The sequence below is a fragment of the Prionailurus viverrinus genome, unplaced genomic scaffold (assembly GCF_022837055.1).
Source record: "Prionailurus viverrinus isolate Anna unplaced genomic scaffold, UM_Priviv_1.0 scaffold_33, whole genome shotgun sequence".
Lineage (NCBI taxonomy): Eukaryota > Metazoa > Chordata > Mammalia > Carnivora > Felidae > Prionailurus > Prionailurus viverrinus.
In genome coordinates this window covers 1,652,840-1,679,427 of record NW_025927604.1, presented here as the reverse complement: position 1 = coordinate 1,679,427, position 26,588 = coordinate 1,652,840, and the positions used below count along the sequence as shown (strand labels likewise).

Below are 26,588 nucleotides of genomic sequence, written 5' to 3'. Positions count from 1 at the left end.
AGAGCCCACCCTGTAAATCCAAGGAGATCCAAGTCGGGCTCATAGAGACTTCTATGAGACACACGTGGAAGTCTGAGGTGGAAGCACGACCCTGGATTCAACTATTTAACATATACCGTGGAATGACCCGTCGGTGCCAGGCGGTGTGGAGCCCGAGCCTGGTGCAGCTCACTAGCCTGGAGGAGCGGGCGTGCCCAGCTGGAGAACGCATACATGGCTGGAGAGCATGCGCAGAGGGCTGGAGGGCGCGCGCACACGCCTGGAGGAGCACGCGCACACGGCTGGAGAGCATGCGCAGAGGGCTGGAGAGCACGCGCACACGCCTGGAAGAGCCAGCGAGAAGCCAGCCCGCCCGGCTGGAGGGCGTGCCCGCCTGGAGCGAGCACGCACACGTTTGGAGAGCACGCTCTGCTGGAGAGCGCGCGTGCACGGCTGAACCGGCCCCAAGTCAGGCACCTGGACACAGGTGACAGCAGGCCCCGACGTGTCGGTGCTGGTGGGACTGCACTTCCCGTTCCGGCTGCACTTTTCAGAAGCACATGGACAGAGCGGTTCCAAACAGGTAATCGCCCCGTGATACAACACGCTTTGTAGTAAACCCAAGTCTATACCACGTGCTAGGACTCACGGATGTTTCTGTCCTGCTGAGGAAGCTGGTTTGTTTTATAGCTCGGCAGTTTGTAATCGCGCCGCCTTAGCAGGCTTTCCCTAAACTGGCTTAGATGGTAATTCTCGTTTCTGTGTGTTTGTTTAAAAACTCAAAGGCAGATACCTCGTCACTTGATTTCCGGAGTCTTGGTAAGGCGGCGGAAGTTTGCCGGGGAGTGAGCATTTTAGATGTTCGGGCTGCGCTCAGGAGCCACAGACTGGGTGACGTGGGAACAACGACGTCCACTTCCTCGGTCCCGCAGGCTCCGTGTCCGCGGTCACGGCTCCAGAAGATTCGGGGGAACCCGCTCTGGTTCCCAGATGCCGACTTCTCGCCGTGTCCTCACGTGGTGCAGGGCCAGGGGCCGGCAGGGGTCTCTGCTGCACGGGCACCACTCCCCCATCACGCAGGCGCCACCCTCCTGCCCCCGTCACCCGCACAGCCACGCTGGGGGGCGGGTTTAACACGTGAACTTTATGAGGACACAACTGTTTTTAGTCCAGAGCACTAGGAGGAACATCAATTTGAGTTTATGTGTCCAAAACAGACATACATTTGGCCGGGAGAAAGGATATATATTTTATTGGTACCTAACAGTAAGTTTACTTGAGATGAGAATCTTCAATAATATGTGTTTATCCCAAGAAAAACTTTTCACCTGTAATAAACTTTTCCTTTGAAACCGGAATTCAGGGTAAATGCAAAACACAAAGAACATGCACAGTGTTTCCTCCAGGTAAACCAGAGTTCCTGTTTGCCCTCAGGTGGGCTCTCTGGTTACCGTTTATTGTGACTCCTACGCAGAAGTAGAGTCGTATCCCCATAGGTTTGGGGGGGGGGGTTAGATTTCGGGAGCCCTGCAGGTAACGTGGGGACCACCGCCCATCATGGTTCGTGAAAGGCCTTTTCAGAAATCGGCTTCGAGGCGATCTGGGGATTTCTGTGCAAAGCCCTCTCTCACCGACGCTCAGCGGCAGAGATGAGAGGTTCACCAGCAGCCTTATGGAATGTCGCGTGACCTTCTTCCTCTAGGAGTTAGGGATTTTCTGTGCCTTCATAAGAGCTCAGAGTGAGCCTAGACGCATTTAAAAAATGCAAGGTCAGGCCACGGGCCTGGGCCACGGCTCTGCCTTATTGGCTTCAGATCCGACATCCTCAGAACTGATGAAATTATTGTCAGCTTAGCCCCCAGAGCCTTGATCCCACCCTAAATGAAAAGTTCAAGAAGTGACTTAACCGTGGAAGTGCCCAGAATGTGCAGCTGGACCCACAGTTGAGCACTTCAGGGTGATTGCTGGTGTTCACTTATGTATATTTTATTCAGGGAATAATTCAGTCACTCTTGACTCATTCCCTCTAATTTCAAACTCAGGGTGTAAATAATTTGAGTGGTTGTCTCTATTTTTTTTTTATTATTAATAAGCATCTTTAAGTTGTTCGAGAGCACAGGGAACCCGGTGGCTCAGTCGGTTGAGTGTCCGACTCCTGATTTCAGCTCAGGTCATGATCTCATTGTTTGTGAGTTCAAGCCCCATGTCGGGCTCTGAGCTGACAGCACAGAGCCTGCTTGGGATTCTCTCTCTCTCCCTCTTTCTCTGTCTCTCCCTCTCTCTAAATAAATAAATGTAAAAAAAAAAAAAGTTATTTGAAAGCAAGAGTCAGCAAGCCACAACCCGTGGGCCACATCGGATCCGTGGACAGTTTTTGTAAATGTGGCTTTATTAGAACATGGCTGCGTTCGTTCATCTGGACCTTGGTGACCCAGCACCATCAGCTGCGGTCTCAAACATGTTCTTATTCTGCCTTCCAGCCGTAGCATTCAGAAAACATTCCCTGGGCATTTGCTGTGTACAGACATGCTAGGGGCCGGGGACACACAGGTGCCTGGAATGTGGCACCCTCCCGCATCTGTGGAGAGGATGAGTATCTGCTCGTTATTCCCAGCATGCTCGCACCTCCCATTCCAGGCAGAAGGCCCTGGTAGCCCAGAGAGGCTGTTCCGCGCTGGGCCCTGCAGGATGTGGGGGTGGGCAGGGGAGCTGGCAGGTACGGTGTCCCCAGTGGAGCACGCCAGGAAAGCAGAGATCTTCGGGGGGGCAAGATGCGTGGATGGGGCTTCAGGTGGCTCAGTCTCAGGCTACAAATCCCAGACAGGCGGGGAGGCCAGGGAGGAGCCCAGGAGTCAGGGGGTAAGTGCGGGGACTGCTGGGCTTCCTTGGGTGTCATGTTGTCGTCAGCCCCCTCGTTCATCCATCGGGCTGTTCAGCACAGATCTGACCACTTTCTAGGCTCGAGAGTCTGAGAGCTAGAACTCACATAACAAAGCCCTTGCCGTCCAGCCACGGACACGTGGGGAGAGCAGGGCAGGGGGCCTCAGAGCACAGAGTGGCCGGCTGGCTCTTCCCGCGGAAGGGGACTTCCTAAATCTTCCCGAACCTCACGTGTCCCAGGGAGAGTAACTCCCCTTCTGAGATGTGACCTGCACGGGAGTGACAAGTAGGTGGGAATGTACAGAAGTATATGTGACAGAAAGACAGACGTGTGAAATTCTGGGCACCCCGGGGGTGGCTCGTGAACCTCTGCTTGCCAGGAGGGTGAAGAACACCTCTGTGTGAATCAGAAGTTTCTGGAAGAGCTGAGGGCCTTACACCCCTTGGACAGGTGGAGGCTGAGTAGACGGTGCCTCGGCGGCTGGAGGATTTCTGGGGAATTTAAGTGGGAATCGTCCTCGTCTTTGAGGGCAGCACACTGAGATCTGAGCGCCTCAGCACAGACACTTGGCGCTGATTCTGGAAATCCAAAGTGTCTGGGGTAAGCCACATAAACCAGGGGTATTGGGTTTTGTTCAGAGTGAAGGCCAGGAGGTTAAACAGGCTCAGTGAGGGGGACTCTCAGCAGGTGTGACCCCAGCCCCTCCTGGGTGCGGCATCCACCTGTGGCTTAGCCAGGGCACACCGATTCCTGCACCCGCCCTCCAGCAACCGCGTGGGACAAGGGACAAATCTGAGCCAGAAAAGAGGGATTTAGGGAACACCCCAGATGCTGTCCTTGGCGGCTGTGACACCCTTGCTGGCGCTCTCTGCCGGCCTTAGCCACCATGGCAATCGTGAGGGGGCAGGGGAAGCCCCGTCTGCCACATCTTCCCTTTGGCGCTTTCCCTGCTTCCAGGCTTCCTCCCCCCAGCAGCCCGCACCTGCCTGCGCCTGCTGCGCCTGAGCCCACAGATCTTATTTTTATTTCCACGGGAGCTCCTAAAGATGCCTGTTAATATTGCAACTTTCTGGTCAAGAAGCTCACGTCTGATAAAGAGTCTTTGGGCCACGGTCTCTTAAGTCAGCCTAAGGGAGTAACTCTAAAAGTGGAGATATCAGGCTTCATAGAAGTCTCATCAGGGGCACCGTGAGGGCCGCCTCACGCTCGCTGAACCTCAGACGCTACGTCTTGAAGAACAGAGTCGTGGGAGTCGAGAGTTGAATCAACAGCCTGGGCTCATAGTTTGTTGACAAATTGATTCTGTAGAGACGTCCAATGTGAATTCACGAAAGGTCAAGGAAAAATCTGTTTGTTTTTCCATTTATTTGTGAACACTCAAAAGTAATTTTTCCAAGGGAGGAAAGCCTGATCTGTTCCATGACTTCCTCAAGGGCGCCTCGTCTCACCTGAGACAAGAATAAATGGCCGTGTTGGTCATCACGCAGTGGCCGTGACACTGTATCTGTTCATCCTTATGGTCACAGAGCTCACAAAGGATTCCTGCCTGTGCACCTGAGCACAGCATCAAAGGAAAATAGTTGATTCTTCCAGTTTTATTCCATGCAAGTTTCAGGATTTACCCCAGAACTCCAGTCCCACAGCCAGAGTCCCAGCTGCACCAGGACATACCGACTCCTCCTCACGGAGTACACGGTTCCATCTGGGAGACAGATCCACTGGGAAGAAAGCGTAATGTATCTAGACAGATAACTTTTTTGGTAATTTGGTTATTTTGTGTAAAAGCCTGAAGTCTACCTTTTACATACACTAATAAAATTTTACAGTGTACTAATGTCTTCAAGCAAGACATGTCAGCCCACAGAGGCCGACATCATGGCACCCTACAAGGTGAGCAAAGGCTCTGATTTGGAAAATCACATCCTTGTCTGAGCTCCGGACGTGGGTTACGGTGTGTGCCTTAAAACCATGCAGAGTTTGAGCCCATGTTGCAGGGTTAACGAGCTGCACAGCCTGGAGCAGATGACCTCTCTACGCCCCGGTGTCCTCGCTTAGGAGGTGGGAGAAACCACAGCTCGGGCCCGTCTGTTCCAGAGCCCGAGAGCCAGGGCACAGGGCTTGGTACTGATGGGAGTCCCGCATACGCCCACCACGTCACCTGCAGGTGGTGGCTGGAGGTGCCAGACCTGAGCAGCTGCAGCCACGAGACACCTTGAACCCAAACCCGGAGGTTAAGCCGCATCAGCCTGGACCACAGGTTTGCTCTGGGCACGGCTCTTCAGATCAGACACCAAGGCCGGAGGGAGGTTGGCCTGTCTGGGCAGTGAGCCGCGTGCAGAAATGGGTCTTCTCCCAAACTGGACCTGATAAATGCCTGACAAGACCTTGAAGAAAAGTGTCAGAGACGTGAGGGTCCCATAATAATTTAGTGAGTGTGGAGCGTGTGCACTCGGGTGAAGCTGGAAGGCCACAAGGGGCAAGTCCGCGGCAACCACACCGTTAGAGGGTTGACTGGCACACACTGAGCATAGCACCCCATCACAGGTGGCCTGTTTAGTGTCGACATGCTCTGTGAAGCAGCCCAAATTTGGAGAAATCTATGCTTACTCACCCCAGGCCTTCCCTGTAAAACACTCTCAGCGCCCGTCCTGACAGGTGTGGGAAGCAGCCCAGAAACTCATTTCCAGAGCCTCCCACCAGGAGTGCCTTGGACCAACCCCCAGAGTTATCTTTTCTCGCTCAGCGTCAGTAATATGCCAGCAGAAAGGTCAATGACCTCTGTCTGAGAGGTTTTCTTAGAAGAAACAGAATGTTCTGGAACACAGTGACGACATGGAAAAAAGAGTGTGTGTGTGCCACTTGGCAGGTGGATGTAAGCCAACCCGAGGGGGGCATGGGGCACTTGGCATCAGTGAGCCTGTGAGTGGCTCTCATGATGGAAGGTTCCGGAAGCTTCCAGCACATCTGATAGAGTGGGTGGATTCAGGAGGGGCTGGCGCCTGGGTGGCTCTTAGGGGCCTGCTGTAAGCCACGCCACGGGAATATCGTCACCCTGGCCAAAGGGCTGCCCCCAACCCAGGAAGAAAGACATTCTTCAAACCGATACAGGCCCAGCAATGCTTCCGAGAAGTTTCCCTTGTGATTTACCACAACCTTGAAGCTTGTGGAGCGCAGGCGCCACTGGCAGAAAGCAGTGGCCACACATTCCAGCCGGGAAGCCTGCACCTGACTCATGGGGGAGGCCGCCCACGCCCAGCTCAGGTGAGGCCAGGACAGCCTGGGGCGGGCTGACTGGGCGGGGGCCTCTAGGTGGTGAGGCAGCAGAGAAGCGCAGTGAGGACGGAGAGCAGGAAGCAGAGACCACCGATCCTGGAGTTTGTAATCGTAGCAAAATACACAAAACACGAACTTTACTGTCTTGACCCCTTTGAGCCTGTGGCTGGCACCGTCTGCCTTCAGTTCATGCTGCTGCATGGCCATCGCCACCCTCACCGCCAGGCCGGTCCGTCATCTCTGCTGGACAGCGCCTGCCAAGCAAGCCACCCAGGAGCCCCTCAAATGCAAGCTACTTTGAAATAAGACTTGCCCTACGTTGAAGACCCAACACCGACTAGGTCCCAACTAGTGGCAGTAACTTAACGCATTCCTGAGACTCAGCATTCCCATCTGAAAAAGGAAATGGTGGCACGTGCCCTGTAAAGATGTCATAAGGACTTCCTGTGACCACACAGGTGCCATGTGTCCTCAGTGTCTGTTGATAATTACTGTTCATGTCTGGGCACCTTATCACAGAGGAACCCCACTGCCCCCGTATCTTGTGCAGTATGTTGTCCTGTGAATTCTCTTAACGGGGCGGTTGTTATTGCTTCCTGAGCGAGTTACCCCATTTTGCCACAGGGAAGCAGATGGCTGCACCACAGGGCTCACTGGGGCACCCTCCCTGCTGGACACACAGCCCTTCAGTCCTTCAGGATGGCCTGGGCCCTCAGCGTTGTGTCCTATGCTTCTCACACCTAGAAAACTAATTTTTGAAATATGATCAAAACTCGGCAGGGAGACTCCTGAGTTACAGAGGACACGCGATGCTGTAACGGGCTATTACGTAATGACCAGAAATATCTGTGATTCAAGTCTGCACATGTCTCAGGGAAAGAACGTCTCTGTCACAATGTGTGAAATCACCAAGCAGAGCAAGCGAGAAAGCAAATTGCACATTTGTGGAGCCGACGTGAGCTTTTATTGTAGGTGTGAATTTACTCTCGATTTTTAGCAAGAATCAAAGATTCCACATTATCTTCTTCGTGTCTTGGCAAGTCAATCAGTAACGACTAAGGCTACAGAAGATCTTTTCAAAATCCCTTTTATCTTTTACAAAAATATAGATTGTTTTCTAACACGTAATCTCGTGGCAAAATTTCAAGCCATAGAGGTAAAAAACAAAGCCCTTTGAAAAAGTGTTCCTTTTCCTGCCCCTTCCCCCGACCCTCACACCTTGCACACCTAGAAACGACTGTGGTTTCATTGCTGTCTGCAGACGTCATTCTGGCCCTTGCCTGAAATGCTGAGGGCAGCGTGGCCGGGCGCCTTGGAGAGGGGCCAAGGCGCAGGTGAGTCAGCAGTGGCCTCCCCCAGGCAGTGAGCCCCCCGAGGCCAGGCCCGTGGGTCTCCAGCAAAGCTGAGGCTGCAGGGAGGTCCCCCTACCCGCTGCCCCTGCCCCCTCCTGCTGGCACCCCACGCCCTGCCTGGGGGAGTTGGCCGCCTGAGGGCACAGCTGCACCACCCGCCCCCCGAACCCACCCTCCACCCCGACCACCACTCAGGTCATCTCAGCCCTTCCCCAACGGATATCTTGCACACACACGTCTGAGTATTTGTCACTGGGATAAATTCCAGATCTGGGATTATGGGTCCACAGGTGTGGGCTGGAGGGTTGGGAGCCGGGAGCCCAAAGCCAACACTTAACCCCGAGACCCCCGTGGGGAGCAGTGTGACAGACGATGCTGCCTGTGCGAGCAGGCCAGTAGCGAGGGCCCAAGAGCACAGGCGACCTGATACTCCTGATGCAAATCGAGGGGTGCAGGGCAGACCCGATCACCCGGTCTGTGCTTGGTCCTGTCTGCACTAAGTGGGCACTGAGTGCTTTCGCCCGAAGGGACCCCAGGTGTGGAGGACCTAGGCCTCACCCGGAACAGATGTCCCGTAAAGCCTGGTTCCGCCTGGGCCCGAGTGGGGCCAGAATCGGGTGTGGCACCCGGTGACCCCGAATGCGGGTGGACGTCGCGGTGGCCAGGCCGCTGGCCCCTCTGACTGGCCAGTTAGGAGGAGAGGCCGGGCCCCGTGTGGACCGGCTGTGCGAGCCGCCTCCCTCCAGAAGCAGAAGTGGGGAGGCCGGGGGAGTTTCCTCCCCTCCCCAGCTGCTTGCGTGCCTCCGATTCACAGACGTGCGGCCAGCTCCTCTCCACAGAGCCGTGCTCTCCTCTGCCTGCGCCGCCTCTGCGACGGGCTGTCTCCCACGTCCGTGGCACACTGCTGCGGTTTCGAATTGTTCCCGTGCAAACATCATCTCTGTGCGTCTCACTGGCTTTTGCAGAGTGACAACAGGACCCATCAGGAGGCAGGGGTGACTCCGGGTGGAGGTCCTGTGACCAGCACCCAGCTGTCACTGTGGAGACAGAGAAGCATATCATCTGCGGAGCCGGCGTCCGTCCCCACCAGGGGCCCACCAGAGCCCGAGTGGGGAGCTGCCCGACACTCCGGTGGCCTGGACGTGTTTCGGCCACCCTGGGATTGCTGCCCGCGGGTGTGCCCCGTAGACGACACGCCCTCGGGGAGAGAGCGGGCGTGGGCAAACCCCGGGGGTGCAGCCTCGCAGACCACGTGAAGACCCAAGGCGTGCTCCACCTTCGTGCCACCAGCCCCCTCCTCTGGATGCCGGAGGTCAGAGTCCCTGGGCCTCTGCTCTGTGCCAGGTGGAGGCGGGGAGAGTCCGGGGACCTGCCCTGAGCAGTGGGAATATGTCACCCGCAGGCGGAAGTGACAGGAGTCACAGAGTGCCCATCCCGGCAGTCTGGTCCTGGTGACAGTGAGCAGCAGGGCCCCCGACAGACCTCACGGAGTGTGGTTAGAGCAGTGGAAATGTGGGCCGGGTGTCAGCACAGCAGAATCTGGCTTACCCTAATTGCATTCTGTCCCTCTGTGACTCCTGGCCCCTGGCACGTGTAATTGGTCCCACCTTCCCTCGAACAGGAGAGTCAAACCTGCCTGCGGGTCACGGGAAGCCACACATTCCACGCACAACTCCTGCTCGGAGCTGAGTGTGGGTCACGTGTGCTTCTGGAGGGAGCGGGGGGAGGGGCCGGGACTGCGATGCACGGTCCCCACCTCCCGTCCTCCATGGCCAGCTAGCTGTACTCACCCGATGGGACCCGGGCGAGGGAGGACCTTGCTGCCCCTCGGTGCAGCCAGTTGTGGGCTAAGCCGTGTCCCCTCGAGTCACACGTTACAGTCCCAACTGCAGTAGCTCCAGATGCGCTAGAGGCAAGGTCCTTATGGGGGGAGTTAGTGAAAGTGAGGTCTTCAGAATGGGCCACATTCCCAGTGGGGCTGGTGTCCTAATGGGACTTGCTGTCGCGGACGGACACCCACGGAGGAACCACCACGCGCAGATGGCCCAAGGAGACGCGTCAGGGGCTTCCTGCCCGCACCCAGATCGCAGACCTGCAGCCCCAGGGCCGAGAGGAATGCGTCCTGTTGTTCAGGCCACCATCCGCGGTGACTTATTACTGCCGCCCCGGCAAACCAAACCAGACTTTCCTGCCTCCCCCGCTTCAGGCCTGCTCGCACTCAGTCCTTTCACTGAATCCGTCATGAGAAAACGTAAGGTCCTTCGCAATCTGGTCCTGATTTCCCTTCCAGGATTGGTTTTACACGACTAGTCTCCTGGCTGCTCAGGACATCCAATCAGTTCTTCACATGTCACTCTCCCATTCCGTCGTTCATCCACACATTCGTTAATTCCACTCATCCATCCGCCCGTCCGTCCTCCCTCCATCCGTGCATCCCTGCCTCTACCCTCCCTCCCATCGCGCATCCCTCCCGCCCCCACCCCCCATTCATTTACACTTATTGATGGTAACGTATGCCAGGATTTTCTGGGCACTATGGACAGAACCAGAGACAAAACCAACTTCTCTCAGAGCCCTCCTGCTGTTCCCTTTAGCCAGAAGTCTCTCTCCCCCAGATGGCTTCCTACCCACGCATTGTCTACCGCAGCAGATTTTCCTTGTCACAGCTGCAGTCGGACACCCTCTTCTGTGTTCCTGAGATTCACGTCCAGGATTCTAATAGAGAATGTATCCCACTCCACAGAAATGATACTCTCATGTGTCTCCCTAACCAGATCAAACCTCTGGTGAATGCAGGGAGAACACCTTACTTCTGTTCACACCTGTCCAGCGTAGAACTTGGTCCTAAAGATGTTTGCAATGGTTAATGGTTAATCCAAGAATAAATGCATCATTTATTTAACGGAGTCAATATAAAAAATTCAACTGTACTGTATTCTAAATTAGGCCTTTGTTTTTGTGACCTTTGCAGGCTTTTTTTTTTTTTTACTATCATCATACACACACATGCACACAGACCAAAACTAGCTGGAGAGGCTGTATATTCTCTCACACTGGAATTTGGTCAAAACGACATTGAATATACAGTTTTTGTTCTGTTTTGCTGTTTCCCTAAGTTGATTGAATTGACCGTTTTGCCCTCATGTGAGCTGTGCCTCTAGGTCAGTATGAACGAACACCTTATCACTTTTCCTGAGAAAAAGCCGTGTGCTTGAAGATCACTAGTTGCTGATATTTACATCCTCGTCTGGAAATCTTTCAAGTGCATTTATTGACCTTCAGTGCTCGGATTAGAGAAATACACTTGGAGAGGGAAGGTGTGCATCTTACTGCGTATGGATGCCAGAGCCTTTTATATAAGCTACTAACTCTGAACCTGGCTGAGCCGTTGTGTTCACCAACGCAACATTTCTTTAAAATTCCAGCGTCTTTCTTCTCTATCTCCAAGGAAAGTGTTCTTTTTCACATGAGGAACTCAGCCCAACAAGAGAACAGGCCACACCTGATAGTCTCCCAACCACGTCCCTCCTGTCCTCAGACAGGACCTGGCTTGAATTCATCACCTTTCCTGTGGGCCCATCCCTTTGCAAGAATGACGGTGACAGAAACTCCGACGTGCTCTCCCCACACAGCCCTGCCCGCCCCGTGCTCTACAGTGTTACCAGCACAAGGACGTGGTCCGTCCATCCCCTCTTGACAGGGTAGCAACAACGCTCGAAACAGGCCGCGAGTCATTTTGTCTGTCACCCTCCTAATGACCTCCGGCAAGGGCAGGTGTCCATTTTCTTTCAGGAATAGGAAGCCGAGTTGCCTTCTGTTACACTGGGGAGGGGTAGGTGTGACCGTCCAAGATCCCAGGGTCCCGGCACCTGGTGAGCTGCCTCTCGCCCATGGTCGAGGGGACGGGACCTCTTCTCAGGACAGAATCATTCTGAGATCTTCGTGAAGGTGGGGACCTGGAAGGACACTGCATGTGTTTGATTGTCCCCACCCGCCATTCCATAAATGCACTACGTGTGACAGGGACAAATCCGCTGTGCCACACACATTGTCACTGAAGACAAGCGTAGGTCAGGAAGCTGCACGTTGCAGTTATTAATGTGGCAACACGTTCGCACAACCTTCAGAGACTTTGGGATGCCTGTTTCTGCTGGATCATTCTGGGGCCTGATTTCTACTCAGGTCAACATTGGCAAATCATATTTGCACCATTACTTTCAAAGTACCTTAGAAAGACTTCATGTCAACAAAGTGCATTTCCAAATTCCAAAGGCCCTCACAGTCCCCAAAATGACTGGGCTCTGAACTCAATGGGAATGTGGGGGTACCACGTCTCATTACTCAGGGTCCTAGAATATTCTACGTGAACACTGACAACACTCTTGCCCTGGGGCTTCCAAAGACCACTAAAAACGATCTGGGGGCCTTTCCAACCTCACAGGGAGGCCTCTCTGTGTTGCTTTCCTTTAACAAATGCCAAAGTGTTTTCCTTATTGCTTCTTCAGTGTGTGATGCACGATATGAAACTGAGTTCCTAAGAACCTTTAACAAACCAGAAAACCATGGTGCCCCCTTAACATCCACTAGTTGTTCTCTTATCCCTGTAGCAATGTAAATGCACTGAAAAGTAGGATTAATTCTGCAACCTTCCCGTGTCTCTCCTCTCTGGGAAGATTGTTTGTCTGATACCAGCCCCCAGGACAGGGCTGTGAGGACCCAGCTTAAAGCAGGTGCTAGTACGTGGGGAGAGTCCAGGCCCCGGTCTGCGAAGTTCTGATGTTTTTGCTGAACGTGATGAAGCTGTGAATACCCCCAGGAGAGCTGATGGGGAATGACCATTAACTGGAAACTACTAGAAGGTTCAGCAGACCGCGGACCCTTCTTCACCCTCCATGGGGCATCTGCGCAAACTCCACGGTAGCCTGACGCCAGATGAGGCCTCGTGCCAAATGCTGCAGCCACCCAGGCACCGGTTCCTGCCGCAGAGCATCTCAGGCCCTTCTCAAACGCCCTGCACATAGCACCTGAGCTGTTCACTAAAGCAACAAATTACTGAGCCTCTGTGCCTCCTGTGTGCATCCTCACTTCCAGGGCCGCAGCCAGCTCTGGCCCCACAGACGCCGACAATCTGGCCCCAAAGTCCTAGATTCTGCTGCTGCTGCTGCCCCGTGACGCCCCCACAGGAAAGTGGGACCAGGCCGGGCCCCGGCTCAGAGCCAGCAACTGGAGGCGGCCACGCCGGGGGTTGGGGAGCGTTGGCACTGTGCCTGCTGAGCGTCTCGCGCTGAAAGCCTCCTGTCCCCACCTGGTTTTGTCAGACTTGCACGAATTGTCAGGTGACCCGCTGACCTAAACTCAGGTTTTAACAAACTTGAATAATTACTCAAATTTTATAAGGAAAATTAACGAGTCTGAATGCAGAATTTTCTTTTCTTTTTATAAATGAGCTTATTCTAAAATGATTGTAGGTTTCCATCAAAGTTGGAAGACGGTCGGAGGCCCCCGTGCCCATCTCACCAGCCCCGCTGGGGCCACTGACAGGCCTGTGGAAGCCGCATCCTACTGACCGAGCCACGGAGCCGCTCTGCTTCCTCGTCTCCCTCAGCGTCCTTGCTGGGCCTCAGGACCCAGCCCCACACCAGGCTGCAGTGATGCTGTCACCGAGTGCCCTTGCCCCCCCCCCCACATCGGGGACAGTCTTTCTTTTAAAAAAGACTAACTTACAAGTTTACAAATGAAAGAACAAACGACACAACACAACTAAAGGTAAGAGGCAAGAATGGCACTCGGTTCGCAGCAATAAAGGGGGTGGGTGGCTTTGAACCCAGAGTCAAGGTGAAGGTGGCCTCAGAGCTGGTGTCTGGGGGCTCCCCTGGGCCCAGAGGAGGGGAGCGTCTCACTGCCAGCAGAGCTGAGGACGGGCAGACAGAAGGGTTGCAGGGCTGGTGCGAGGATGGTCTTCAGTGGCCTGATTCTTTGAAAATTAGTGGTCACACATTCACTAAAGTGTCAATTCACTAAAGCCCACTCTGTTGGATAGTTTGTTGACACCCAAAGTACAAATAATCGCCCAGCACAAGTCAGTAACGCGTACATGAGTTTTCTTAGGACACGACGAGTTCGTTGGTGACAAAATCCACCATCTTGTCTTCTGCAAGGCACAGGATGTCCTGTGTTACAGACCTCAGAAGTGCTCACGCATCGCGGTGACCGTCTTCCTGTTGGGCACAACGAGGGCAGCTTGAGTGGAACAGGAGCAGACACGGGCTGTGGCAGGCCACGCCCGGATCAGGAGGGTCAGGGATGTCACACAAGACGCAGGGAGCTCGGCAGGGGCAAGGAGACGCTGAGCAAGGGCGTCTGCACCGCTCTCCCTGCTATCACACGTGTGTTGTCCCAGACACAACGTACTGACTACACGCCTGTGCGTGTGTGTGCACATACAGCTGTCCGTGAACATGCATGTGTGTGTGCTACTGGCTGCACGCCTGTGTGTGTGCGCGTGTGTGAGCAAGCAGGTGTGTGTGTGCTATTAGCTGCGTGCCTCTGTGCGTGCAGGTGTGCATGTGCATGCCTGTGTGTGTACAGGTGTGTGCTTGTGGGTTTGTGTGCGAGCATGCGTGTGTGTGCAAATGTGTGGGTGTGTGTGTGCACCCAGGTGCGTGTGTGCGTGCAGGTGTGTGATGTGTGTGGCACAAGACAGTGGCTACGTTTAGAAATGCGTAATCTCAGAGTTTCAGCGCTGACCTTGGGGGACCGCAGCTGGAAAGAGGTGGGTCCGGGACCAGAGTTCCTCTCTGACTTCATAGTCAGGTTGTGTCCTCTCTGCATGCGAAGACCACTGAAAGTGCACCCTGGGAGAGCAAGGGGTGGGTCCAGGCCACAAGGAGCCACTGTCGAGAGGTGGCAAGGGGACCTGGCCTCCTGGGTGTGGCAGAAGCCAAACTATAGAGCCAGCGAACCAAGCGGGCGGTGCAGACCTCCGAACTTTCCTTTCTCACCTGCTGTGTCACACCCCAGCCCCAGCCAGTGTCGCCTCCTGCCACCCCCAAGCCCCAGGGTCCAGGGTGATTCTTCCAGCCACAGGGCCTCAATCCGAGTGACCTTTGTCCTGCCGTCTCCCTCCGGCTGTGACCTGAGGATCCGCAGCACCATGTCACTGCCCCCAGAGCCCCGGCTCCAGCACTAACTATGCCCACCGGGCATCCTTCCTGGCAGTAGTCCAGCACAGACCCCGAGGGCAGGGATGGCTTTGCAGACCCTCGTCCCCATGAGCCCGGCAGACCTCGGTCCTACTCCCACACAGGCGATGGTGCCCATGGGTGCAGTCTCCTGCCCCATGTGTCCCTGCGTCCTATGGCTTTTGCACCAGAGGTCAGAGTCACCCATAGTGCAAAGGCATGTGGGCTCCAGAGCTCGGGCTACACCCGCCTCACTGGCATTTGTCACTTCTGGTTTGCATTGTAATGATTTACGTGCACGTCTTATCTCCACTTCCAGTGGCTTCCTTCACTATGTCCTTGTAGCTTCAGAGAAAGATACTTAGATTTCTTTTTGATAGGAGGGGGGGCATTTGCAGAGTAGGCCAGTCGCTGAATCCAGGGCCTCGTGCCCCCTGAGGGCGTGACCCTAGGCCAGAACCCACCCCCGCCGTTACCAGGCATGAGCGCCATCTGCTCCTCCCAGATTTTATCACTAAGTACTTCCTGCCCCTGAGAACAAGGCCCAGGGGCTCGCGCTCACGTCCCCAGCACCCGTGGACGGGGCCTCAATCAGGTAAGAGTGGGTGGAAGGAAATAAGGCAGGTAGCGTCCTCTTCCAACGCCATTATTTTTGGACCCGCTCAGTGTCATCACTTTGGACTAAATACACTGACCACAAGAACTGGTCCTTCACAAGGGGAAAGTCTGGTGGGTTTTCATTCTGGCTGAATTTTTCACTTTCTGTCAAGGACAAACCCACAGGCTGGATAGGAGGCAATCTTCATCATTCCTGTGGGGCCATCGGGGCCACGGGCAGGCCGGCCTAAACCCCCCACTCAGGCATATTGCTGTTCTACCTGGAAGCCAATGAAGACCGGGCACTCAGATCCCCCTCTGCCCCCTGGAAGCAGGAAATACGTGTCCCGGGTAAGGGGAGCCCCCTGGTTGCCAGAAGGGCACATTCCGGCCCGAGAAGGCCCATGAATGACTGGCCCTGCCTACTCGTACACCCCGTGAGAACCTCTTCAGGGACCCGTTCAGGACCACCCCGATCCCCCTTCCCCAAACCCGTTCAAGTCCCTGCACGAACTGGAGCTCCCAAGGCTGAGTGCTCCCTGTCTGTCAGCCCCTCAAAGATTTACCATCCTAAACACTGCCTGCCTCGGTCACGTTCTGGGTCTTAAGTTCACTACTGGGCCTCCGTGCACACGGGGTCAGATTTTGGTACCCCTCCTGTTCGTCTGTCTCATGCCAGTTTAACCCTCCGTCCCGCTGGCAGACCCCAAGGGTGGAGAAGACTTTCTCCTTCCTATGTCCGGAGAGCCAACTTTCTCGACCCGATTTAAGTCCCCCTGGATTTTTACGTCATCTGAGAATTCGCTCCTCGAGCAACATGGTAACTCAAGTGTGATGAGTTCCCAGGTAACGTCTCCAGGCCCGGTTTCTCTGCCTCTGTCCACTCTCACATTCCCCTTGAGCCCCAGGCACCACTGTCTGTCGGAGCCTCTCCTGCGCCCTGTGCTGGTCTCCTTGGTTACAACAAACTACCACACACTTGGTGGCTTCCAACAGCACGAATCTGTTCTCTAACCTCTGGGGTCCTAAGTCCAAAAGGAGCCCGTAGGGAATAAAATCAGGCTGCCTCACCACTGGGTCCTTCCGGGACTCCAGGGGAGAGTCTCTCCCTTGCTCTTTCCAGCTTCTGGGCACCTGCATTCCTTGGCTCGTGGATACATCACTCCAGCCTCTGCTGCCATCGAAACCTCTGTCCCCCAGACTTTCCTGCCTGCGTCCCGTGAGGATCCTGGGATTGCTCCTTGCCATCTCCAGGTCGTGCACTCAGTCACGTCTGAAGACTCCCAGGTTCCAGGATTTGGACGTGACGTCGCTGGGGACACGGCAGCCCCCACTATGGCACTAGAGGTGCTGGTGCCCAGAACCTTCCCGCGTCCTCTTGCAGATGACCCCAGTTATCACTTATCCCAGTTATCCAGCTGCAAATCTATGGCAACCACCCCCAGATGTGTCCCTCAGCACAGACTCCAGCCCGGGCCCCAAAGGCGCATTTGCAAACCCTACTAGCTTGCCGCCTGTGTGTGCATCCCACACCCCAAATTCCGTGTCCAAACCTGAACCAGTCCTCTGTGGCTCGTGCCCGATTCCTTCCTCCCCTGGCCTCCCAGGGTCAGTGACAAGATGTCCGGGAATCAGGCCAGCAGGCTGAGCCTGGCTGGCCTCCCTGCTCTGCCCAGGGAGCCCAGGACTCTCCTTCTGAAGAGGGCCCCCTCATCCTTCCTCTACCAGGACTCTGATCATCCCAGACCGTCAGGGTTTCTGTCGTGTTGATCTTGACATTCTGCTGCAACCTCCTGACACACTGACCTCCAGGTCACCTTGCCTGATGGCTTCAGACTTCGGTCTTGGCCCTCCTGGAGAAGCCACGGGCCTGCTTGAGTAGGTCCTAAAGAGAGAAGAAAGGAGAAAAGGAGAAAGAAGATGGTGTTCACATAGTAGGAACCCGAGAGACTTCCATGGGAAACAGAGTGTACATCTCCATTAAAACACCCAGAACAAAGGTCATGACGGTGGTGTTGTCTTTAGTGGGAGAGAACTGCTGTGGACACATGCTGGGCTGAGCACGTTCGTGCCGAGATTGGAAGCCTATGAGGAGGCGAAGCGCCGAAACCCTTCCTCCCTCACCTTCCAAAGGGAGCGGCGTGCACACAGGTCAGGTGCCTGTTCGGGCAGATCCGCCTGCGGACGGGGTGGGGGGGCCCCGCCTCCTGCACGGATCCCCCCTTGGATGGGGTGGGGGGCCCCACCTCCTGCACGGGGACTCCTTGTTCACCCCACCCTGGGAGAGGCGCCCGTTCACCTTCCAGATGGAGGTAATGGCCCGCACCGGACCACACGAAGGCAGGCGGCCTCTGAAGGTCAAGGAGAGAGAGGAGAGAAGGGGAGGCCAGCGTCATGAGGGGCTGATTGTAGCCGGCTTCTTCTTTCTCCACACGCGCACGCTCTTTGCCTTTCTTCCTGGCTCAGAGCCAGGGGCTCAGCCGCACGAGGGCCTGAAGGAGGGAACGAGCGCTTGCTTCTGACGGCACAGGAGCCTGGCGCAAACCCGAGGGCACAGGGGCCGCTGCGGCTCCCGACACTCGAGTGGGCACTGGAGCGCGAGAGGGTTTATAGGGCGGCAGCCGCGGCCCCGGGGAGCCAGAGCGTTAGTCTGGGAGGCAAGTCAGAGTCAGGGCTTCAGACCCAAGCTTGTGGGGCTCTGTCGCCGGCGTGGAGACTAGTCAGTGAGCCGTCAGACGCCAGAGGCTCCGGTAACAAGTTGCCCAAAGAGCAGCTCTCGTGGGCGTTGCCCCGATGGCGTGCGTGCTCTCCATCGATTCTGCCATTAGAATGAGGGTGCTCGCGGTCCTGGGCGTGGCGCTGCTGGTGGCCTGCTCACACCGCCTCCTCCCCTTCATCCGGACCGGCCAGGACCTCCTCTGGGGTGAGTGACAGATGAAATACGGTCTCTTGACCTGAAGTTACCGTCCACGGTCACCGGGACAGGAAGCGTCACGGGGGACTTGGCACTCAGCCGGGGCCCCCGGGCTGTTCCGTTCGTGGGCTTTCCCCAGAAGGGGACAGTGATTCTGGACAGTAGAAGGGTTAAAATACAATTATGTCCGAGGAGTAACTCGTGTCCTCTGATTCACGATGAGAATCTCCATTTTATCTGCTCGTATATGCGAAAAAAGTTTTCTTTGGGAGAAATTGCTTGTTTCTTTGCTATGAAGTCACTTTCATTAAGTAATTCTTATGATGTGTTTTCTGGATCGGGATGTTACAGTGTCAAACCCGGTTGAGAAAGGGATGGGTGGTTAAAGTGATCACAGCTCAAATTCTGCTTTTGTTTGGCTGACAAAGAGTAAAAGAGAAAAGAAGGCACTGAACTCCTTGAAGGGAATTTTCCCCAACACAATGTTGGGGGGCACCTCAACACAATGTTGGGGGAGACCTCAGGACTCAGACCTCCCCCAGCAGGCCCTGCCCTCCCCCAGCCTGGCTGGACTCACTGCTCACCCAGGGCCCCCCCCCCCCCCCCCGCCCCAGGGTGGAGGGCCCTCCTGCTGCCGGTCCACACTCCACGTCCTGCTGGGAGCTCCCATTTTCCCACTTTCCAGGATCAGGGGGCTCCGTGACCGTACTGCAGGTCGCACCAAAACCCTCCACAGACTCCTTTGCCCCCTACAAACATGCCCCCACCCCAGGAGGCAGGATGCGGGGAAAAGATCCATCACAGTTAGGGCCCGCGGTGCTGCGCTTGGGGCACTGAATGCACGGGGTCTGGGCGGGACCAGGAAAAATAAAACGGACTCACGTGTTCAAGCACCTCAAGGGGAAAGTAGTCCCACCGCAGCCTCAGTGAGTCACGACGCAGCCCAGTGCCCGCCTGTGACGATGCCCAGCAAGTGTCTCGTGGATTAACTAATCTGTCCTTTTATTTTGTGTCTATCAAGGCCCTCGTTCCGTAAAACCACGGTAGCAAGAGTTAGAAGTCACATGGCTAAGCAGACAAAATTGTTACCCGTGAGGGACGTTCAACAGAATGTAAATACGTGCACCCCATTTTTAGTTCTAGAAACCACGTTTTTAAGTATCAGGACATGTGGTTTCTGCAGCTTCGAGACAGCAATTTTATTATCACTTCCCCATCCTGAGAGTTTGATTTTCTTTGGCTTAAAGTTTGAATAAATATATAGATAATGCACCATGCAGCGTCTGGTCAGAACGCTGTACTTTGGAGGTTAATTTATGATCAGTCGGAATATTTTGAAGCTGGATTATTAATTATTTACAAATTACTTGCTTACAAAATATTTCTCTCGTAATGCACAGACTTTACATTCTTTAATATGAGAGATTATTTTCTCCAGCTGACAAAACCTGACAGCTTTGAAACAAGGTCATTATTCGCTCCTAACTTTCTTTGAAATATTTTTATCGGTCACATTTCACCGGAGCCGATGTAAATGACGACACAACTCTACTTTTGTGTGAACCTGAGCTCCTACCGCAGGACTCGGGGCTTCGCTGAGCTGGCTGCCTGGATGTAGAGCTGCCTGGGGGCTCTGTGCTGGGCACCTCTCCTTGGCGTGTGCACGTCTGGTCACCACCCAGGAGGGCCCCAGAGGCCTGTGTCCAGTCAAGACCCAGTCACGGCCCAGGAGGGCCCCAGAGGCCTGTGTCCAGCCATGACCCAGTCACGGCCCAGGAGGGCCCCAGAGGCCTGTGTCCAGCCATGACCCAGTCACGGCCCAGGAGGGCCCCAGAGGCCTGTGTCCAGCCACGACCCAGCCACGGCCCAGGAGGGCCCCAGAGACCCGAGGTGCAGCTGTATCCAGGCTCACTGTCTCCCCAGGTCTTTCTGTGGAAGCCCCCCCCCTCCACTGGACGGGAGTCTGGCTGATAAACACTCATGGCACACGTAGATCTGGACAGACACACTGCGGGTCAGCCTGTGACCTGCACAGTTTGAGACACCCTTGAGTCTGGACCCAGAGTAGGGTCCCAGGAGGGCTCAGCCCAGGGAGGAACAAAGTGGCACACTTTGGCAATCTCTACTGATGCAGGGGGATTTCATTTTTGTCAAAAATACACGCACGGCCCTGTGGGTCTAAGGAACAGGGTGAGTCCCTTCAGCACACCCTGCCTGGGGTTCCTGGCGGAAGTCACCGTACCCATCGGCACGCAGAGGGGGTGCGTTTCCATCATTCCTGCAAAGTTGAGACTTACGCACCTCGTCTTTACGGCCCGTGTTCGGACAAGTCACAACAGCGACAGCAGACGAGATCAGGGTGCATAGGGAGGCAGAGAGCTGCCTGCAGGTTGGGAGATCCGGGAATCAGCACACACGCTTAAAAAGGAAAAGTGCACAAACTTTATTCCTGCTGATTGGGTTTCAGCACCAGGGCTCAGTAACGTGAGGACACAAACTCAGAGATGAGAACAGAACCACGTCCTCAGAGTCAGTCGACAGTGACACACGGGGGCCCTCACGGTTTATGGCTTCAGAGAAGGAAGACTCTGCATTCTTGTCTGACCTTTTTCTTTAAATGAGCACTCTTCGGAAATGGCTGGACCTTCTTCCTGAAGGACTCCCCACGCTCCAGCTCCCCTGTGTGAGATGATTGTGTCCCGAAGAGAACTTTCCGGGGGGATGTACACCCCCTGGGAGCTGTGACTGTCCTTAGAAGGCTGGCGTCTCCAGATCAGACGCCCCACGGAACTCTCTAGAATTCAGCTTTCGGATCTGAAAAGCAGAAGGCAAGTTCGAAGTCTCCAGGTCTGTGATGCTGGCTGAGCCCTTGTTTGCGGCCCCAGGGAGAATGCCTGAGCTCCCTGGCCTGGGGGTCGCAGCCGCACCTGCCCCACAGTGCGCTCCCCCAGACCCTTGCGGAGGGAGGGCCACCCAGCACGTGGGCTAATCGCTTCTCCCAAAACCCCAGGGATGATCCACATGGAGTTTCGCCTTCTTATGACATATTCAGAATAGACAGGGCCGGAGCGGAGGGGCAGTGGAGAGGCTGTGTGGAAGGCGCCCGTGCTGGGGTCTCCACGCTCGAAACCCTGTCGGACACCCCGGCGGGTGGTGGGAACCTGCTGGGGTCTCCGCCTTCAGGAACGTGCCGTCTCCAGACCCACAGATGCTCCTGACTATGGACGCATTTATTTGTTCCTGCAAGGGAATCATTAGTTACATTTTAGGACAGAGGCCACCTGCCTGGCATACTCACCTCTTTGTTTCCTGGGATATGCTGGGCTCCGTCATTCCAAATACAGACAGTTACCTTTCGAAAAGTCGTTTTATTCCTGGGGCGCCTGGTGGCTCGGTGGGTTAAGTGTCCAACTCTCGGTTTTGGCTCAGGTCATGATCCCAGGGTCGTGAGATCAAGCCCCTCATCAGGCTCTGTGTTGAGAGCAGACTCCGCTCTGTATTCTCTCCCTCTCCCTCTGCCCCCCTGCTCATTCGCGCTCTCTCAAAATAAATAAACGTTAAAGAAATAAAAATAGTTTGGGGCGCCTGGGTGGCACAGTCGGTTAAGCATCCGACTTCAGCCAGGTCACGATCTCGCGGTCCGTGGGTTCGAGCCCCGCGTCAGGCTCTGGGCTGATGGCTCAGAGCCTGGAGCCTGTTTCCGATTCTGTGTCTCCCTCTCTCTCTGCCCCTCCCCCACTCATGCTCTGTCTCTCTCTGTCCCAAAAATAAATAAAAAACGTTGAAAAAAAAATTTAAAGAAATAAAAATAGTTTTATTCCTATAAGGTGTGTAATGTTTGAAAACATTCTGATATTCCATTTATTCTTACAAACAAATGCGTTTCCTTTGATGAAGTGTTGATTGTGTGAAGATACGTTAGTAACAGAAGCTCCTCGTGTGCGTCACTGGAAGGAGCCTGCTACGTGATCATGTGGAACCTCACGTTTTAACCGGATTGGAGTCGTAAATGACTCCCTCACTCCGCTGGGGATGCTGTAACAAAATGGCGCCAGCTGGGTGCCTTACAAACAAGAGCCATTTACTTCCGGCAGCTCCGGAGGCCCAAGTCCCAGATGGACAAGCGACTTGGTGTCTGGTGAGACGGTTGGCTCAGCACCTGGCTGTGTCCTCGCAGGGACGGGCCCTGTGTGGTCCCTTACAAGGGCCCCGGTCCCAACTCAGGGGCTCCACCTCGTGACCTAATCACTTCCCAAAGCCCCTCTGTCCTCACACGGTCACGCTGCGGGTTAGCTTTCAGTGTACGAATTTTGAGGGGACATGAGCATTTAGACCATAGGACTTGTTAAACATTTCGAACATAAAATAAAATAAAATAAAATAAAATAAAATAAAATAGTGGAAGTCTTGTCATCGGAAACAGCTGGTATATTTAAGTATTTTATCTTTTGTGAAACGCACAACTTAAAATAGGAAGATATTAGGAACTCACCACATCACCGATTAGGTAACAAAGTACTCAGAGTTTTCGGAATCGGCAGTGGTGTCTGGACAAGAGAGAAAGAAGGGCGGCCAGACCGACCTTGGAGGAGGTGAGGGGGTATGGGCCCGCTTGCTCCTGGCGCTCTGCTCCACGGCAGCTCTTCAGGGGGAGCTGGTGCCCGATTTGCGATGTGTGAACGGGGCCCCACGGGGTGACCTAGCCAGGACCCCACATTCGGGCCCAGGAGCCGCGAGCTTGTCGCCGCCTCCCGTGGACTTGGTGGAGAAACTGAAGGTGGCAGAGGGTGGCTGACCTCGAATGTGGTTCACCGTGGGGTGTGTCGTCCACAGGGAAGGACCTAGACTCTGCTGTGACTCGCGCTGTGGAAGAGAGCAGGCGCATGGTGGACGAGGCCATCTACCACACCATGAAAAGGTGGGCTTTCCGGAGGGGGCAGGAGGGGAGCCGCCAGGTCACCAGGAGAGGGCACGGGTCTGCCAGGTTAAGGTTAATTTTCGCCACCGGCCCAGCGTCTCCACACCTCAGGAGACCTTGCCTGTGCAAATCCACTTTCCTGGTTTCTCGGGCAAGAGCTGGAAAGACCCATATTCAGTGTCAAATTCTTCCTCCAGCATGTGGAGAAGCACAGTGACGTCCCCGTCCCCGGGACTCAGTGCTGCGGTCCTCACAGTCCTGGGGGCCGGGGGCTTCTCCCTGGGGGGTGAGACTCAGCCTTTGGGGAGCAGGAGGCGGGGGAGCTGGGAGACCGGGGCCTGGGCGGGGCTGGCAAAGACGCGCATTCGGTGCTGGATTAAGGCCACCCATCACTCTGGTTTAAGTAGTTAAGAAACACCTCGATTTTTTTTTTTAATTTTTTTTTTCCAACGTTTATTTATTTTTGGGACAGAGAGAGACAGAGCATGAATGGGGGAGGGGCAGAGAGAGAGGGAGACACAGAATCGGAAACAGGCTCCAGGCTCCGAGCCATCAGCCCAGAGCCCGACGCGGGGCTCGAACTCACGGACCGCGAGATCGTGACCTGGCTGAAGTCGGACGCTTAACCGACTGCGCCACCCAGGCGCCCGAAACACCTCGATTTTAAATATATAATTGACATCAACATCAAAGATACCGTGGTCTCAAACATTAGATGTTCATAAAACACAAAACAACTAAAAAGCAGGTTTTGAAGTTGACTAATAATTATATAAACTGTCAAAATACAGAATGTCACGAGGCACAGTTGGTTCATTTCCAAATATCTGCTTTTCCAGCCAGAAAAGTCCCCTGCTGTCTGTATTGATAGTAAACTAATTTTTACCTCTTTTCTAAAACCTTGAGTCAAAGGGGGAAGAAAGAGAAAGCCCACTTCCCCTGCACTCCTACTCTGGCGGCGTGTCTGAAACCGCGACAGCGGTTGTGGGAACGGCCGTCAGTGGCCCAGCCAGACCCTGCTTGGAAACTGGCGGAGGCAACAGATCCCGCTGAAGCCAGTGTCTGCAGCCTAAAGAGGCCGTGACGACCCCCTTGGGATATTTTATTGGAAAGATCTGCTTTTTGAGAACTCTCAAATAATGCTTGATTTGCCTACTCAACCGGTGTGTCCTGAGGGGCTATGCTCTCCCTACTTAGCAAGGCCAGCCCCGTGCCGCTAGGGTTAGGAAGATGAATATCATCTCATGTCCACACTCCTTCTGGGGAGACACACACTTAATTCAGGGACGGGCGCACCGATCATCAAAAAAGTATTGTGGTCGGTTAGCGATAAAGAATCAGCTTTGGAGGAACCGAGACGGGGGCAGGTGCAGGGCGACCTGGGACGGGGCGGGCGCTGGGTGCGGGCGGAGAAACAAGCCTCATTCTGGAGGGGGTGGTGCCGGGTGGTTGGTGCCCCTGAACTCATGCCCTTTGGGCTGGGGTGCACAGACCTGCCCCCAACGGCCTCGCGGCTCCACTGTGGCCCCAACACTCCTGCCCTCCATTCACAAGCCTCTTCAGGCTAGAAATGCCAACATTTTCCCCCTGACGTGTATTGTTTCTCAATTAGGGTTAATGAACTAAGGAGCCGTTAATTTGATATTTGCTTACTAATCATAGAATGAACTATTGCATTTAAATAACTAATTAAGTTTCAACAAAAATCCCCCAATAATTGCGTGGTCGCTTAATTATTTATTATTTATGAAATGATAACATATAAAACCTGAGTTGCCTAAATAAGGTAATTTCTCAGCATATTTTATCCTGATCCTTGAAGAGCTTCTAAAGTACTCAGGCTAAGACCGTGGTTCATGTGCCATGTGAGCTCTGCCTCTTCTGTGAATTCTTCTAAAGCGAGAAGAATCCAGCTGTGGGGTCCACGGTGGTCACTGGAAGGATCACATGCCTTTAATGTCCTCATTCCACAAAGTGCACAAGCCCAGTGACTGGGGTGCGAGAGTCACCCCGGCCGCCAGGGGGTCGTCTTGTGGACCAGGGCGCCGCCTTGGCCCTGCTCATCCCGAAGCAGAGAGAGAGGGACACTCAGGGAAGCAGACAGACAGACAGACGGAGGGCAGAAAAGGCAGAGGAGAAAGATCCAGAGCAGGAAGGACAGTAAAGAGAATCAAGGAAGGAAGGAAGGTCCCATGAACTGACCAAGGGGCCCCCTTGCCCAGGGCTAGGACCCCACCATCTCAGGTCTGTTACCACATGTGTTCTGGGCTGTGGCCCCACATACTCGGGGTTATGACCCCATGGACTCAAGGCTATGACCCTGCCTCCAGGGCTGGTTGACACATGAGTGCGGAACTTGGGGCTGGAGCCCACCAGTTGGGGACTGTCACCTGTGTACTGAAGGCTATGACCTCCCATACTTTGGCTATGACCCCTGTGCTCTGGCTGTGACCCCCGTGTTCTGGCTGTGAACCCCCCCATGCTCTGGCTGTGATCCCCCCTGCTCTGGCTGTGACCCCCCCCCATGCTGTGGCTGAGACCCCTGTGCTCTGGCTGTGGCCCCCTTGTTCTGGCTGTGACTCCCATGTTCTGCTGTGACACCCCCCATGCTCTGGCTGTAACCCCCCCATGCTGTGGCTGAGACCCTTGTGCTCTGGCTGTGACTCCCATGTTCTGCTGTGACCCCCCCATGCTCTGGCTGTGATCCCCCCTGCTCTGGCTGTGACCCCCCCCCATGCTGTGGCTGAGACCCCTGTGCTCTGGCTGTGGCCCCCTTGTTCTGGCTGTGACTCCCATGTTCTGCTGTGACCCCCCCCATGCTCTGGCTGTAACCCCCCCATGCTGTGGCTGAGACCCCTGTGCTCTGGCTATGACTCCCATGTTCTGCTGTGACCCCCCCATGCTCTGGCTGTGATCCCCACTGCTCTGGCTGTGACCCCCCCCATGCTCTGGCTGTGACCCCCGTGCTCTGGCTGTGACCCACATACTCTGGCTGTGACCCCCGTGCTCGGGCTGTGATCCCCCCATGCTCTGGCTGTGACCCTCCCATGCTCTGGCTGAGACCCTCGTGCTCTGGCTGAGACCCCCGTGCTCTGGCTGTGATCCCCCATGCTCTGGCTGTGACCCCTGTGCTCTGGCTGTGACCTCCGTGCTCTGGCTGTGATCCCCCCATGCTCTGGCTGTGACCCCCCCATGCTCTGGCTTAGACCCCCGTGCTCTGGCTGAGACCCCCGTGCTCTGGCTGTGACCCATGTACTCTGGCTATGACCCCCGTGCTCGGGCTGTGATCCCCCCATGCTCTGGCTGTGACCTCCCCCATGCTCTGGCTGTGACCCCCCCATGCTCTGGCTGAGACCCCCGTGCTCTGGCTGTGATCCCCCCATGCTCTGGCTGAGACCCCCGTGCTCTGGCTGTGATCCCCCCAAGCTCTGGCTGAGACCCCCGGCTCTGGCTGTGACCCCCGTGCTCTGGCTGTGATCCCCCCATGCTCTGG

General features: G+C 55.1%; 1 protein-coding gene and 1 long non-coding RNA gene across 2 annotated transcripts in view; both read left to right on the top strand.

The window, feature by feature from the left end:
* The first annotated feature begins 431 nt into the window (after nucleotides 1–431).
* On the top strand, nucleotides 432–17,267 carry LOC125158348 (uncharacterized). Its single transcript, XR_007149359.1, has 3 exons — nucleotides 432–562; nucleotides 12,954–13,251; nucleotides 15,437–17,267. It is a non-coding gene; the product is annotated as an uncharacterized LOC125158348 (long non-coding RNA).
* A 789-nt stretch (nucleotides 17,268–18,056) lies between these two features.
* Nucleotides 18,057–26,588, top strand: part of TPO (thyroid peroxidase) — a 45,421-nt gene continuing 36,889 nt past the window's right edge. Inside the window, exons 1-3 of the mRNA XM_047845108.1 lie at nucleotides 18,057–18,186; nucleotides 22,818–22,964; nucleotides 23,011–23,095. Of these exons, the coding sequence (XP_047701064.1) occupies nucleotides 18,057–18,186; nucleotides 22,818–22,964; nucleotides 23,011–23,095 (362 nt within the window). The remainder of the gene's footprint in view (nucleotides 18,187–22,817; nucleotides 22,965–23,010; nucleotides 23,096–26,588) is intronic.